At 42.8% G+C, this 17,278-nt stretch overlaps 1 protein-coding gene across 1 annotated transcript in view; it reads right to left on the bottom strand.

Moving 5' to 3' along the window:
• LOC138581044 (sulfotransferase 1 family member D1-like) overlaps nucleotides 1-17,278 on the bottom strand; it is a 169,616-nt gene that overhangs the window by 20,374 nt on the left and 131,964 nt on the right. Inside the window, exon 3 of the mRNA XM_069652072.1 lies at nucleotides 9,343-9,468. Within this exon, the coding sequence (XP_069508173.1) occupies nucleotides 9,343-9,468 (126 nt within the window). The remainder of the gene's footprint in view (nucleotides 1-9,342; nucleotides 9,469-17,278) is intronic.

A 17,278-nucleotide genomic window follows, 5' to 3' on the forward strand; every position in this document is an offset into this window, starting at 1 on the left:
CAGAAATTACACGTTAAATTAAAGAAAATGGGAATCTTACATTATGTAAGATACACATTGCTAGCATGAAGACAAGTTACTATACAGGATAAAGTTTAAAACATGAACATTCTTGCAATACTTCTTGTAGTTACATTTTGGACAATGTGCTCTCTTTACTTTCTCATACTTGTAACATTTTGGCAAATTATTTTTATAATACCGATGGAGGATTTTGCAATGAGACATCTATTTCAATTCCTAGCAAAAGCACAAGTGATATTTTCCCTGAGATTTCCAAACAAATTATCTGACTTAAGAGGGATGCTGGGGAAGATCATGAGGGTATGAATTCATACCTTGATAATTCGGCCTATTTAAAGAATAACATGTTGTACCAGCACATGAAGGAAGTGGGGAGGAGATTGTCAGATGAGAGCTGTTATGCATGTTCTCTCATCCCTTATGCCATGAGCGCCGTCAGAACATTAATTACAAGAGAAATACATATCCATGATGCGAAGTGTCTCAGCCATCTAGAAGCATGCACAAAAGGACAATTTGAAGAAAGATGGCCAACCCTACGATGGATGTGAAAAGAAATATTGCATATGAAAATGGTTACAGAAAAATGAAGAAACTTGGAAAAAGAATTAGATTAGAAAATTAAAATGCTTATATATTCATTCGGTGGTATGACTGGAGAACCTATAAGGACGGTTGAACAAAAGAGACTGGCTTATGGAGATGTATGGGAAACACCAGGAATGCCAGAATGCTGGGAGAAGCATCAGCTATTGCTATATGGCCGAGTTGCCACCAGTACAGGATGAGAAGACGTAATGTTAGCATGCAGTACACACTTATTAATAGTAGGACCAGTACATTTAGTGCAAATAGAGAATGATGAATGCCCAAAGGAATGGGCTAAGTATTCAAAATTATAAACATGGGTTGAAAATGAAGGAGGACCTCTGTCCATAACACCAATGAAGAATGCAGCACTGTGTTTGAGAAACAGGGGACTGACAACAGATGGAGAAAATAAAGGATGTAAGCAAATAATTGATGTTCCAGGAATGAGTTGAGGAACTGTCATGTTAATAGACCACTAGTGGGCCTTTGGATCCAAAGCTTATATGTAGCTACTAACAATTGGGAGGAATATGTTCTATAGTGATCATACATGTTCCTGAGTTGGTAATCCTCATCTGACAGAAGAGAGAGCACTACTTTTCGGCAAACTCAATAGAAGCATACCATGACATTCCAGAGGAGCACAAATTGTTCAGTGAAACAACAGTGATATTTACAGCTATATTCATGCAAGGAATTCAAACTTCAGTGAACGGCAAATGTTTACAAATCACGAGGTGTGAACTGCTACAGGCAATTAACATGACAATAAAAGGTTTCAATGCGATCAGAGAAGAATTGAGGGCCATCAGGCTTAAGACTCTCCAGAACATGTATGTCCTGGACTTGATTACAGCAATAGAAGGAGGCGTGTGTGCCAAGATCGGGCCTTCTTGCTGTGGTTACAACCTGCCCATGATGGAGAAAATGGAACCTTGATAGAAGCAATAACTATGCTGTTGACCCTGCATACAAAAAGGGTCAAAGAAGTAGATGAAACTGAAGATGAACATTGGTTTTCGTCTTTGTTCTCATGGGTTCCAACCAGGATGGCAAAGTGAAGACACCCAGGAATCCTTCATTTGCTTGAATTGCTTCTGATTTAGCAGTATTAAAAGTAAGAACAAGTCTACACCTACAGGAAAACCCAAGGATCCAAAACAGAGGTCAATAATTGATCTATTATTTCCAAGAGGATCTGACACTGCAACAGACTATGGTTCAAGCAAGCAAAAGAGGTCTTCTGATGATACCTCGAGTGGCAGTTGAAGCACAGCTGTACATGTTGTCCAGGTATCTGGTCAATCCATCGAACACCAAAGCATCTAATACCAAAGCATCTAATTATAGGAAATGAAATTCCATTGCATTGAATAGCCATTTTGTTGTATATAATTCAATGGATCCATCGAAATTAGTGGGGTGAGGGTTAGGGTTGGGGGTAGGGTTAGATTAGGGGTTAGATTAGGGTTAGGGATTAGGGTTGGGGCTAGGGTTAGATTAAGGGTTACATTAGGGTTAGGGTTAGGGTTAGGGTTAGGGTTGGGGGTTAGGGTTAGATTAAGGGTCACATTAGAGTTAAGGTTAGGGTTGGGGCTAGGGTTAGATTAAGGGTTAAATTAGGGTTAGGGTTGGGGCTAGGGTTAGGGTTTGAGTTGGGGCTAGGGTTAGGGTTGGGGCTAGGGTTAGATTAAGGGTTACATTGGGGTTAGAGTGTGGGGGGACTGGAAGGGGGAGCCCCCCAATATACAAAATAAAACATTAAAACGTTACACGGAGCTGGCCAGTGCCGAAATTCCAGCACTGGACAGCTCCATGTAACGTTTTAACGTTACAAACAATTCTATCTTTTACATGTAAAAGTGCATTTCCATTGAAACCAGTCCATGTATATTTTCGATGGACTGGTTTAGATGGAAATGCACTTTTCCATGTTAAAGATAGACTGTCGATTCTTTGGCATACAATACATTTTATTAGATTCTTTGGTATGTCGTTCCTTTTTTTTTACAACGGAATGACTATGAACCATTGTCCAACCATCGGCCAGAATATTAACTCTTGCTGGAAGCGGTTATGCTTTTTCAGGTGCAGACATTGCACCAACATCCACATATGCTGATATTGGTCCAAGATCTTCACATGTGGACACTTTGCCTTGAGTTCCTGCTTCATTGGCTGACATAGCTTCTCCTTCATTCGCACTGGACACTAAAGTCTTGTTCAGGTGCAGACATTGGTGTGATGGTTTCGGTCGATGCTGATCTAAGCAATACTTTATCTTTCCTGGATAATGCTGAATGTTCTTTCAATCCTGATATTGAGGATTGTTCTTCCCTTGTTGGCATGTTTGAGGATCCCCCCTCTGTTGCTTGTTCTCCTGATATTTCATTCCACGGGGAGAGTACAGGCAGCTCATGGTTGCAGAGTGATGAGAGTATGCAGATACTTCAAGCTGAGCAGGGCATTCAGAGAAGATCTCCATCTTAGATGACAATGTGGTGAATGATCTGTCACCAAATCAATACAGTGAACCTGTACAGTCGAAACCTCTTAGATACCCTATAACTGCTTCTCATAAATTTAATGGAGAATACAAAACATAGCCTTGGCTCGAGTGTTCAGTTCTGAAAGATAAAGTATACTGCTTTGCATGCAGACATTTTGGTTCTACTTCCGGAGCAGGGGGGCGTGTGCATGGAAATGTTCAATTTGTTGACATTGGCTTCAGTAAATGGAAAAAGATAGGTTGTGGTTTAAAGAAACATTCAGCATCTGGGCAGCATAAATCTTTGGTTGTAGCTTGGACAAACTTTAAGCGTGTACAACAGACTACAGACCCTCAACAGTCCATTGTTTCCATGCTAGAAAAGGTCAGAGACCAAGAGATTGAAGAGAATCGTAAATTTGTGCTGCAGTTCCTAAAGGTTGTATGTTTCTTGGGTCATCAAGGGCTTGCCTTCTGGTCCATAGAAGAATCGAAACATTCCCACAATAAGGGGAACTTCATAGAAATATTGCATTTGCTGTCTGATAATAATGAACTTCATAAAGTCAAAATGGGTATAAAATATGGGCACTACACATCTGCCGAGTATCAAACTGACATGATCTCAGTTGTGGCAAATCTTGTATGTGAGAATATTGTTGGGACAGTGAGAAAGAACTTTGCAGTTTTGATTGATGAAACCAAAGACATTTCACATAAAGAGCATCTGAGGTTTGTGATCCGGTGTGTAGATAAAGATGGGAACATTCAGGAAAAAGCCATGGGATGTTACCACATGGAGAAGTTGAATACCTCCAGTTTAGCTGCATTCCATTGATGATTCTGTACGCAAAGCTGGCCTTGACTAGAAGAACTGTGTGGCACAATGCTATGATGGGGCATCAGTTTTGAGTGTCTATTTCAATGGAGTGCAGCCAAAATCAAACAAATTGTTCCACAGGCTATTTATATTCACTGTCATGCACATCGCTGAAACCTTGCGTTACTGCAAACTATAACTAGCATACAAACAGTAAAAGATTTTTTCTCAACTTTGCAGGCTCTTTATGAGTTCCTTTCGCAAAGTTTTCTTCGACACAAACTCTTTGTAAAACCTCAAAAAGGAAGTGGTCTGATAGTATACGAATTAGAAAGACTTGCTGGCACTAGGTGGTTTTATTGGTACACTAGTGTTAAAAAGATAGATTCGATTTGAGACTATTGTTGTTGTTCTCAATGCAATAGAATCACAACAACGTGACAAGCAGTCTAGTTCAGACGCCAGAGGACTTCTCCGAAATATTTAGAGCTTTGAGTTTTTGCTAACTTTGCTAAGTATGGAAGCAATCCTGCAAAAGATGAATGTATTATCTGAAGAACTTCAAAGAAAGGATCTTAATTTGCCAAAGGCGATTGAACTAATTCTAGTGGCGAGAACTGACCTTGTCAACCTTCGATAAGAATGTCATTCGATGCAAATCATCAATGATGCAAGGGGATTGGCAGATACATTTGCTATTGAAACAGTTGAAGCACACAACTGAAGAGCTTTGCCATTAAGGTAGCACCAACTGAGCATCAAACTAGCAGAATACTTTGTTGGTTCTACTGTGGGGAAGAGACCTGCCCATTATGAGCACTGTGAGGATAGAATGTCACTGAATGAACGGTTAAAGCAAGAAGTGTTTTCTCCACCTTAGACAGGTTTGGCAGTGAGTTGGATGCTCATGTTACAGATAACATGGGACTTATCAAGGCTGCCGACATGTTCTATCTAAGTGCTACGAATTTCTTGGACTCCTCACCTGCAGATGTCCTTGCTGAGCACTACCTAGGGGCCCAAGCAAATTACGTTAACTTGCATTCAGGGTTGCCACTGAAAGAAGCTTTTTATCTGACAAGACTATGGCAGGTATTCCCGCTGTCATGTACTATCTTCATACATCGTCAGAAGGATTTTCGGAGGTCCTAAACCTATTGAATCTGGTCCTTGCGTTGCCGATTACAACTGCAACAAATGAGAGGTTCTTCTCCTGTTTGAAAAGAGTTCAAAACTATTTGCGAAATAGATGTGGAGACAAGAGACTTTGGGCCTCATTACACGGTAGGCGGTAACCATATTAGTGCCATGGTTGCCGCCGGTATTTTACCGTGTCCGCCTTGGTGGATGGCGGAATTACCGCCCTACTCCAAGATGAGCGGGGGCGGTAATTCCCCATTCACCAAGGCACTTCCCCATTCCCATTTTTGCCCCCATAGGGCTCAATGGGAATGGGGAAGGCGCTAATTACGGTACCGCAAATTGCGGTACCGTAATTAGCACCAAGGTCCCTTTGCGGCACCCTACTTTAACGGCTGGTAAAACCAGCCGTTAAGGTCGGGTCCTGCAAAGGCAACTCGTAGTAAGGCGGTAAGGGTTTACCGGTACCGGTGCCCTTACCGGTACCGGTAAACCCTTACCGCCTAACGTGTAATGAGGCCCTTAGTGATTTGCTAACTTGCGGCACAGGAGGTATCCTCTGAAAAGAGGAACCATTATCTTCTTTGACACTGTGCTAGTTTATAGCAAACTTTCCAGTTACGCCCTTCTTTTCAAGTCGCGCAGACCTAATCAGCACCACGTTGGGCCTCATTCCGAGGCTGGCGCTAAGGGATTACCGGCACCGGTAAGGACACCGGCGCCGGTGATCCCTTTGCACCCTATTCCGAGGTCCCTTTGCGGGTCCCGCTAAGGCTGCCTGGTTTTACCAGGCGGCCTTAGCGGGAGCCGCAAAGGGTCCAGGGAGCAAATAACGGTACCGAAAATTGCAGTACCATTATTTGCACCTTCCCCATTCCCATTTGAGCCCTATGGGGGCTCAAATGGGAATGGGGAATGGTATTTTCAATGGGGACTTTCCGGTCCTGCAAAGGTCCGACTAGACCGGTAAGTCCCCATTGAATGAGGGCGGACTCTGTACCGTTATTGGAGGCAGCCATGGCGCTATTAGCGCCATGGCTGCCTCCAATCTCGGAATGAAGCCCATACAGTCTTCAAAACCATCTGCTACCATCCTGGACTACCAGCCTCTTCTCACCATAAAGTCACCCATGCTACATCGCTGATGCACTACAACAGTTTCTGTGTATACCATCAAAACATTGTTGAGTTTTGTCAGCATCGTATTGTTTACCAGTGTGCTAAGCAACAATGGAACATTAAATCCGAAAAATCCCAAGTAAGAAAGGAACCATACAGACTTACAGCCAGCCATGTGTGGCCTCAAAATGGCAGCATCTGCCTCACTGCCAGCCTCCTACTGATTTTCAATCCAAGCAACAGCGAGACATCCAATCAGTGTGTTCCTGTGAAGGCAGACATGCACTACTAGCAGCACAGCCAAAAGCATCTTCCAAACTCCCAGTCTCTATATTTCCAGACACCCAGGGAATGAGTAGCCTCCATCAGCATCTTCTTGCCAAGTCAGCAACATACTGTACCAAAGTCACAGAGTTTTGTGTCATGAAAACATTTGCTATCCTGCCTGCCTCTTCAAGATATCTAGTCCATTAAGCAATGATGGCCCATCTAAGCAGCATCTCCCTTTTAAGCCAGTCACCAGCTGCTAGAGTTCTGTCATCAAAATAGCATCTGCCACGCTGTCAGCATCATCTTGATTCATAGTCAACCAAGCAATGATGAGACACACCCAGTCAGTGTCTTAGGTTAAAACCAGCCAGGCACCATCTGCATCACAGCAGGTGTTCTATGACATCAACACAGCACCTGGCATACTGGCAGTCTCTTCTCTGCCAAACACCTGCAGCTCCACAACCAGAGTTATGTGTCTTGATCTGTTGCCATTGAACACTCACAGCCCTCCTCTGTGGTTTACGGTCACCTAAGCAGCAAACTGCATTCCAGTCAGATTCTTTGCCTTCAATGAAGACAGGCATGCACCATTTAATTCCACTGCCCAACTCTTTTGCCATTGAAACAGCAGCACTGGACAAGTCTGTCAAGCCATTGTTCTGGTCAATCTGGTAAGAAACGACATTTTAAGCCTTATGATCAGAATAGTGAAGGAAGAGCAACTGTGGGGCATTATATAAAAATCTATATAATAGTGCTAATTGTTGGAATGTGCATCTCTAAGGAGAGGTACGGGGTGTAGAGGGTAATGAACACTTAGGAACATAAACCTAGGCATATAAAGGGTGTTGGTGAATGTGGGATTGATGCAAAATGCAGCCAAGAATTCCTTTTTCGTTATTTATGGGGACATAAGTCATGAGGCCTTTGGTACTGACGTTTGCATCACTCAGTAATACACTGTATGTCTAACACTTTTTGAACTATTCTGTTTTCAGCCAAAATCACACAAGAACAAGTGTTACACCAGAAAACTCACGAGAGTACAAGAAAGAAGATGGAGCCTTGATTTCCGTTTTCTGGATGTGAGTATAATACCTACCCATCCTTCAAATGTGTGCTGGGCATGGCAGATTTGCAGGCAGAGTACTGCAGGCACTATCCTTTTCAGATTTTGGGTAAGGATGCAGCAAACAGAAAAGGAAAAATAGGAGGAGAACTGACTGTGGAACATCTACAAATAAGAACAGCCGATCCGCTGAACATCCCAAACTGTGAATTCCTTGTCCTGCTGTGACTTCAGAACTGCAAACAAACTTCACAGTCAAACTCATCTATAGGCCCCTGGCCTACGACGCAACCTTGCTAGACACGTTTGTAGAAGCAGTCACTAACATGGTCATTAAACAAACCCTATCATTCTCTGCGACTTTGACATATGGTTCGAAGAAGAGAATGCAACCTCTCAGAAAACACTAACTAAACAGCTTGAGACAATACAACTAGGACACATGGTGAAAGGAGCCACGCACACAGTGGGCCACACCCTAGATACAATCTTTGCCAATAGAAATCTGACCACAACAGCGCCTCAAATCCACATATCTTGCTGCAACCACCTCATTATACTGTTCTTTTGTCCAAATACCATCAAAACATCCAACAAGCCCCAAAGTAACCCCTCAATCTGGAAAAAAACTGGTGAATCGTGAAATGCAGTGACCTGGATGAAAAACTAGGCTGCTCAAAGCCATCAATCACCACCCTGAACGCAACGGACATAGATAAAAGAACAGACATAATCCTGAACTGGGAAAGGCATTGCACTTAAATGAACTCTTGGGGTGGGAAATGTATCACATTTGGAAGGATTGTTGGGTGCAGGAAATGTATTGCCACTAAACAACCTTACTAAAAACTCACCTTTCTGCATACACACCCTGAAACTCTGAATTAAACACAACCACTCGTCTACTGCACCACAAACTGCATGTACTTCACAACACTGACATGTAAACAAGTCATGATGGCTTCTCACCAAAAACACACCAACGCCCAGTGATCGGTTTCTCTGAACTGAAGCTGCCAACAGCACAATCAAAGCTCTCTTGCTGTCCTCCCTCTCAATCCAACTAGCAAACCCTGCAACCCTCCTTCCTTTGCAGACCCTCCAGAGCGTTACAAGACAAATTAACATTAACAATCTATAAAAACTGTGTACAAACATCAGTATCACATGTGTGTAAGGAATCTTTAGAAGGGTCTGTAGCATTTATCTGTAAAATAGTTTAAGAAAGAGTGAATAACTTAGGAAATGCATATTTAGTCAGAAAATTGTGAAGTTTTCTTTAGAAAAATTTACAGAATTAATTTAAAAAATGTGCTTAATTCCTTGAAAATTCTTTTCAGCAATCTTTAGAAAAATTGCAATGAATTCTTTAGTAATTGTAGACAAAAATAGTGAAGAATTGTTCCAAATAAATGCATTCAACTCTTTAAAAAATGAGCTCACATGTCTATAGAAAAAGGGTGCATGATGAACTCATTCTTTGGCAGAATGCATGTGGAAGACTTTAGACAAATGAGTAGAAATGGATTAAATGATGGATAAATTCATAAGAATTTCAGAGTTCTTTAGAAAGAGCACTCAACTATGTAGAATTTCATACTAAAGTATTTATAAAAAAGATGCCAAATATATTAGAAAGTATGAAGAATTGTTAAGAAATTATTTGCCGTTTACTTCAGAATAGTATAAACAACAGTTTTAAAAAGTCTCCCAGATTTTTAAGCAAAGTTTTGAAAAATTACTTAGATACATTTCTTGTAAAACTCTAAGTATCATCAGCAGAGAATGACTGTGTCTTCAATCAGGTTCAGGACCTACCTGTTGGAACTCCTGGGACCGCAAACTCCAGGAAAGGGACACGCATGTAGATGGGATCTCGATTGGCTTTTTCCAAATCACCATCATTAAGAATCAAATCCACTATTTCACTGGTCCAAGTGGTGCCTGTAAGGAAAACAAATACAGCTTAGATATCAGTTCTGTAAATGTAGGGTCAGCAGTATATCCCCTTGTAGAAATTAAACCCTTACGGGAACCCTGAGGCATAGCAAGAGACCTGAAAAGAACCATCTGGTCAAACATTGCAACAGATGCATTGGAGTAATCCCATGCTGAAAGGAAAGACAGAGCTAAACACTATATAGTTTGAAAAGGCGATGGCGAATATCTGCAAATCTTTATTTTATTTAAAGTTTATATTTCTGCAATATTATTCCCCATGTGATGAAGAGTGTCCTTTCAGTCCCCCCTATGGCTAAGCACTGTGAATGTTCCCCTGATCAAGATTCAAGTTTATTGAAAGCGATTGATATACAGTTTATGCAAACCATACAATCAATATCACACATTGTAATTACACTAAGAAGATAAATATGTTAACACACAATATACTCATATAGGCAAAAATAAAAAATAAATCTGAAGTGAGCAAAATGCATAGCATATAAAAACATGTATAGTACTATGCAGTGCACACTGCAATAATCACTGAAATTATTGGGCATGTTACACTGACTCCATTCATTTAAAACCAAAATACTATGTCACACAAACTACATTACCACCCCATGCCGTTCACAAATAGTAAACAAAATAACAATATTAGTTGTAACCCAAATTCAATCAGTTGTAACCCAAACTATAAACAAGGTCGGCAAAGCAAACGTTTTGGTTTTTGTGTAAGCATTTGCCAGGCACTGCCCTTATAGTGCTACATGGTCATGAGATTACACATGATGTGAATACCTGGCATACTTTATTTTATTTATTGGATATTTGTAAGGTACCTATACAACAAATTGTGTGCAAGTCGCCACAAGACAAACACATGGGGTGGGAGGACAAGGGAGAAAGAAAACAATACCGTTCCTACTAGGCCTTGTGACATGATGGCAGTGCCTAGAAAATGTCAATGTTGTTGGCTTTGGCACAGCTTGTGTTAACAGGAATTCAGTGCAAGGAGCAGATATAATGTCACATGTATTATAGCACCCAAAGAATACCCCAATATATCAGAAAATCAGAGTATCGGCACATGTTGTTTTTCCACACAGATTGTAGTATTATGCAGCCCAATTGTGTGTGTGTGTGTGTGTCTGCGTGTGTGTGTGTCAATACTAGTCCACTATTTCAAATCAACTGCATCCACCTCCTGCAGGCATGAGACACAATGAAAGGTATGATTTTCAGGTGTACACAGATGTCTACAGTAGGTGCATTAACCCCTGATAATAGGATTCAGCCTTAGGCTTTTTAAAAAGGCATCTGAGGGGAGAGGGGACTGTAACTAGACAATGACAAGCATAAGAACCAGTAAGCAAAAGGGGGGTTAAGTGATGGCATTTGATGGCACTCGAAGAAGGGGATGACGAGACGTTGGAATTTGAGATGGTGATTGTTAGGCAAGGTTTTCAGTTAGTAATGATAAATCCTCCTGACCTGGGTCAACCCCATAACATTTTGCTTTTACTGGTGGATTATTTTTCCTTTTTTAATTTGTTTGTATTGATTTAGGTCAATTATTCAACCTTTCAATATGGGCTACAACAACTTAAAAAATACATGAGAATAAAAATATACAAATTCTTGTCTTTGCATACTGTAAATATTTATAATCATATACAATTTGGTTTACAATTTACATTCATATAAAGAAAAAGAAGAAAAGGATAAAAAAAGAAGAAAAAAGAAAATTTACATACAAAATTAGTCTGTTTGGTCAAGTTATTCTCTCAATGTGACTAAAACAAAAGATTAGTCATGTTTTGAAATTCAATTCATTTCTCACATTTCATAATGCAGAAGACAGCGAGAGTTCACAGTCTGCCATGTTTAATAATTTAAACTTTGCCCATATGATCTAACAGATAATATACATAGACATGTTCATGACTTCAAGACACAATCATCCATGGCTGCATATTTAACTTATTGATGTTACTATATCCAATTATACATCGTCTATCTTTTGTAGTTCAAGAGCAGACAAAAAATTCACAGTGGCTATATTGATGCCCTTAGACCGAGCAGCGACTATAATCTGCCACTTCAAATCTGGCATCACATCATAAAGATATTGATAGTAATTGGCAAAATAGATCTTCCTAATGGACACCAAACTAGGACATTGTATGATTAGATGGTATAACATTTATTGTGTGGATTGGTCATGACAAAAACAACAAATGTTCTCGCTGACTTTTATGATTCTTCGATCAGCTAATACTGGTCGAGTGGACCATAAATTAAATCTTGCGCTCATGATTGCAGATCTAATAGCAGGTGATTAACTTTTGACCAGATATGGTGTCATTATTCAAAACCGTTTGTTAATAAAACAGGTGTAATTACAGTTTTTGTACTGTAGGCAAAGTCTTTTGGTCTCTATCCAATCTGTTAGATACAATTTTTGCTTTGCCCTATCTGGGTTTGAGAGAAGAAGATTTATAGTGATGTCTGCCATGGCTAATAGACTGCAGATAGTTTTTGTCCAATCTTTAGGGAACATATGATTGGAACTGAACATGTATACAGAGACTGTGGTTAAAAGAGTTCTAGTGTTATTTGACATGAGACACTTTCTGAATAGGGCGCATAAGCGCCAATGATATACTGCACTCAAAGATATCAGTCCCAACTCATAACATACCCATGAAAATGGCACACACTGTGGGAGCTGGAGAACCTGTCGCCAATATTTCGCTTCCAGTTTGTCAAAAAACTAATTCGGTAAGTGTTTCATGGTTTTCATCCCACATAGCAAGAAAGGGGTGCATTTTTGCTGCGTGTAATAGGTGCAAGCGGGTGATATAGAGAATTTACCATATCTTTTGAGCATGATTTTTGTTCGCGATACAGCTGCCACTATTTTCTGTTGTAGCTGCTGTTAATGACACTTATTCTGTAGTTCTATGTAAAAGCTCATGCACAAGTAAGTATATTCACATACTATCTCTATATTAGCATTCTTAATTGTCCAGTTCATTTTATTGCGACAATTGGTATTTGGGGAATACATTCATATTTTTGTTTTCTCAGATGTTATTCTCAATTGATGTTTTTCAATGTATTGTGTGAGTGTGTTGAGCAGAGCCTTGAGTCCAATTGTGGATTTAGAGATGAGGACTAGGTCATTGACATATAATAATGCAGCAACAGGTTGTCCATTCCATTTTGGAACGTCTCTGTATCTGCATTCAAACGCACTATTAATGTCATGAATGAAAAAGCTGAATAGAGCAGACGCAAGAATACACCCCTGCTTAAGACCTTTTGCTGTCTTGATTGTTGTAGACAAAAGTCCATGGAAGGTGAGTCTAATTTGTATGGAGGTGTTAGAATGTAACACAAATATGATATCACTTATGGTTGCGGGGCAGCCTGCATTGGATAACTTGGCCATTAAGCGTTTTTGGGATACTGAATCAAATGCCGAGTTGAAATCTATAAAGGCAAAATAAATGGGCTTTTTATCTGCTTGCACTTCAGTTTTTATTGCACTTAAGGTCAAAAGGTTAATTGCTGTTCACATGCCGGCTAGAAAGCCAGTCTAATTTGGATCACGTTTTTGGCACGATTCAGTCAATGCATTAAAGTCTCTTAAAACAATACGCGTGAAGATCTTTCCAGGAGCGTCTAATAACGCTATTGGACTGTAATTATAAGGTATAGAACGATAGAAGTTGGTATATTTCGATTTAGTACGATCATTTTAAACATTAGTTCCAGGATCAGGGCCCTGTGTTTTGGGTGAGCTTTGAACATGCTGTTGCTCAGGCCTTCTGGACCAACTGCTCTCAATCGACTAGATTTAATTATTAAATCTTGTCTAACAATCACCATCAAATTCAGAATCGGCATATAACCCAGTGAAATGGTTTAACCATTGCCATTCCATTACCCCATTAATTTGGCAGCTGTTTTGTCTATTGTATTCTGTGTCATTAATCAGGGTCCACGTTTGTGCTGTGTTTTTGCTCTTTAATGGGTGTAGCATATTCTCGCTATCCTAGAGCTATCCCAGAGCTACTCTACCTCTGCTCCAATTTCTAAATCTACGTTTGGCTTGTGCAAATAGTCTTTGTTGCTCGCTGCTTGGGAGTTTTGAAATGGCCTTTCTCGGGCACCTGTATTCTGTTTTATGATTTTGTAACACAGGATCAAATTGATGTTTAAGGTAAAAACATTGTGCAAGCCCTTTCGTCATATTGTGTTTGTATCTGTTCAACACTATCAAGTAGGAAGAATTATCTTTATGCATTAATTGTTCATGCAGATCAGAATTAAACATTTGTAGGTTTTGTTCTGACCAGGGAAATCGAGTTCCAGAATTGTTGACTATTAAGGACTCTAGAGACCATTGTGGTAGATCGAAAGGGTTTTCTGTCTCCCATATCCATGACATTGGCCCTCATTCTGAGTTTGGAGGTAAATAACGTCCCTTACCGGCATGCTGCAAATAGCGTGTCTGTTCTGGCACCAGTCCGCTAATAAAGGACTATTACGACTTCGCGGGCACGAGCTTTGCACCAGGCCGGTAAGGTACCTAGCGCCATGCCACAAAAGGCTCCCAAAAAGCCCTTAGCGGCATGAAGCTAGGTGCAGATTACACTTCCGACATAGTGCAATGCTTCATTAGCGGTGGCCATAAATAGCGAAGACCGTAATCAGCGGACACCGCTATTTACAGTCACCGCTAAATAGCGGAACCGGAAATAGCGTCATCGCACAGGAACGGGAAGGAACACAGCAGCCATCTTGAAAAACACAATCCATTTCCATCCTCAGCACACAGGACCCCTGGGAGACTGCTGATCTCCTGAAAAGTACCCCTTACAAGCCAAGAATGCCTAAAGCTCTAAAGAAGGGATCTGCCCGCCTCCGAAAGGAGAGATTTTCCCAGGACGAACTGCAGATGCTTGTAGACACTTTACATGAGCATTGAGGCACAGTCTTCAGCAGCAACATGAGGAGGGAGGCAGTCCTGCATAAAAAAGAGATCTGGGCACTTGTTGCCCAGAAGGTTAGTGCAGTGGGCAACACACCCCGCACGGTTAAGGATTGTCGTAAGCGGTGGGATGATCTGCGCCTAAGGGTGCGCAACATATTATCAGTAAATCGCACCCAGGCCATGGAAACCAGAGGAGGACCAAGTTCTCCCATAAAGCTCACCCCATGGGAGGACACATGTGCAAGCATGATTGGCCCTGAGTCGATTGAAAGCGTAGGAGGAATGGAGTGTGGCGTCACGACATCTGCTGATGGAGGTGAGTGTCCAAAGTAAACACTGCTAAGCCAAATCTGATGAAAGTCAATGCCAATGTCTGTCCAAAGAGTCACGCCATGGTCGGCCACACACACACTCCATGTAAAGTATGCCGAAGCAAGTGAGACACATGCTGATGCCTGCTGCAAGGACATATCGTACATGACACATACCACACAAAGTAGGAAATTCCACGAGGCACACAGCGTGCATAACCAAAATAGTGAGCATGTCAGACAGCACTGTTCCTGGCCAACATGAGTGACAGGGACATATGGCTGCATTCACCACCCATGTATGAAATGATGTGCCCTTCCCAACACAAATGCCTATTACCCACAATTGTGTGGATGAGCAATTGTCCCAATGTATGTATGATGCCTATCCAAATATCATTCATGCCGTCCCACTCTTCCACCCCCACAGGCAGTGAGCATGACAGCGGAGAGCAGGACACCACCTCTGCACAGGCCACACCCAGTAAGAAGTCCCAGGAGGACAGCAACCGTATGTCTACTTCCAGGGGACAAGCCAGGGGGCGCCATGTCCCAGCAAGCAAGCCACCGCAGGGACACATAGCACCTGCACTACCAAGGCCTGTGGAGGGCACACTAGCCCCACCCCCACCCACTGTTCTGCCTGGAGACACCTGTCAGACACCCCATTCAGAGGAGTCCAGTGTGGCTGGGGAGGTGGCAGCCATGACACCCCTCACAGTGGAAGACAGCCAGGATGATATCTGGGGCACCATTGAGGATGATACATTGGATGTGGTCCACAACCCAACCCATATTGCATCCCCCCAGGTATCTACGAGCGATACCATTAACCCCAGAGCATTTTGCGCATGACGACACCCAGGGACCAATCAGTCCAGTATCCAGTGTTGGGGAGGATGAGCAGGCTGGGCATGCCAGCCACATACCCAGCACACCCACAGGTGCAGCCGCAGGACCACAGCGGGCCGACGTGCTCACTGCACTCATCCGGGAATTTGTAGAGGACAGCCGTCAGGCCACACTTGAGTGGCGTACAGAGTTGTCAGCACTGGGCCGGTCCTTCACAGACAACACCAACTGCCTCTGCGAGGAGGTCTCGGCCCTCTGGCAGGTGCTAGGGCACATTGCTGATGCCTTGCAGGCAGGTTGTCCCGCCCCACCGCCTCAGCAGGAGGTCACACCATCCTACAGCAGTTCAACCCAAACCAGCCCGCTCCGCCGGTTGGTCCATGCACTGCGCCGATGGGACATGCCACCCCCTGGCTCTGGGAGTGCAGAGTGAATGCAATGGCAGCCTCATGTAGGCATCGTTGACTCAATGGGACTTGTGTGGGGGAGTTGTAGGGGGAGGGGGATAGAGGTGAGGGTGTGTGGGGGAGTTGTAGGGGGAGGGTGAGGGGGATGAGGGTGTGTGGGGGAGTTGTGGGGAGAGTAGGAGGGGGGTGAAGGGTGAGGGTGGTGGAGGGTTTTGACACTTATGTTAATATTGTTACATTCAATACACCAGTTGTGTGAAACAGAAGACCTGAGTGGACATTCATCATTGCACATGTGTCATTTAATCATTCACAGTGCATACTGTACATTTACCCCCACACCCAATGCCCTATGTCCAAACATTATGTCACCCTCTGCTGACAAGTGTGTCAGAAATATTGTGCGATCAATGACTGCTGCACAGCACGTCCCTCCTGTGCATCGGCACCGTGATGAGGTCCTGCCACATCTTCCTCCTCCCCCTCATCATCATCAGGTGGTAGCAGTTCTATGTCAGGGGGCAGGGGCACATTCCAGCGGATGCACATATTGTGCAGCATTACACATGCCATGGTGATCTTGGCCACCTTCTCATGCTTGTAGACGAGTGCCCCACCCAACCGGCTGTGGCAGCGAAATCGTGACTTCAACAGGCCAAAGGTTTGTTCGATGACCACACGTGTATGGGTATGGGAATGATTGTAGTTCTCCTCATGCCTGTTCTGTGGGTTTCGGACTGGGGTGAGGAGCCACAGCTTCAAGGGATAGCCACTATCACCTGTATGCCAGTGCATGGAAGGCAACTTTTGTATCAAAAATCTCCTGGGGAGTCCGTGGTAGGGATATGTAGTCCCTTGTGTGCTTGAGGAGGGCATCCAGCACTTGGTTCAAGATCCGGGAAAATAAGGGTTGTGATATGCCATGCATGTGCCCCACTGTGTGCTTATAGGTGTCTGTGGCAAGGAAGTGGAGCACAGACACTACCTTCAGTAGAGGGGGGATGGTGGTGCGTATTTCAATGAGGCTCACTATGTCGTTGTGTATCAGGTCCACTATAGTGGTGATGGTGTCCCGGTCCACACGGTACAGGGTGGGGATCTGCTCAGGGGTTAGGTTGAAGGGAGTGGGTCTGATGCAAGGGATTGTGGGCTTGCAAATGATTGGGGGCTGCCGGCATGGTAACGGTGGCTGCACTGGTGGGGCATGCTGGGCCTGTCTCACCCTCCTTCTCCTC

The sequence above is a fragment of the Ambystoma mexicanum genome, chromosome 3p, assembly GCF_040938575.1.
Source record: "Ambystoma mexicanum isolate Mex_15411 chromosome 3p, UKY_AmexF1_1, whole genome shotgun sequence".
In the NCBI taxonomy this organism is placed as follows: domain Eukaryota; kingdom Metazoa; phylum Chordata; class Amphibia; order Caudata; family Ambystomatidae; genus Ambystoma; species Ambystoma mexicanum.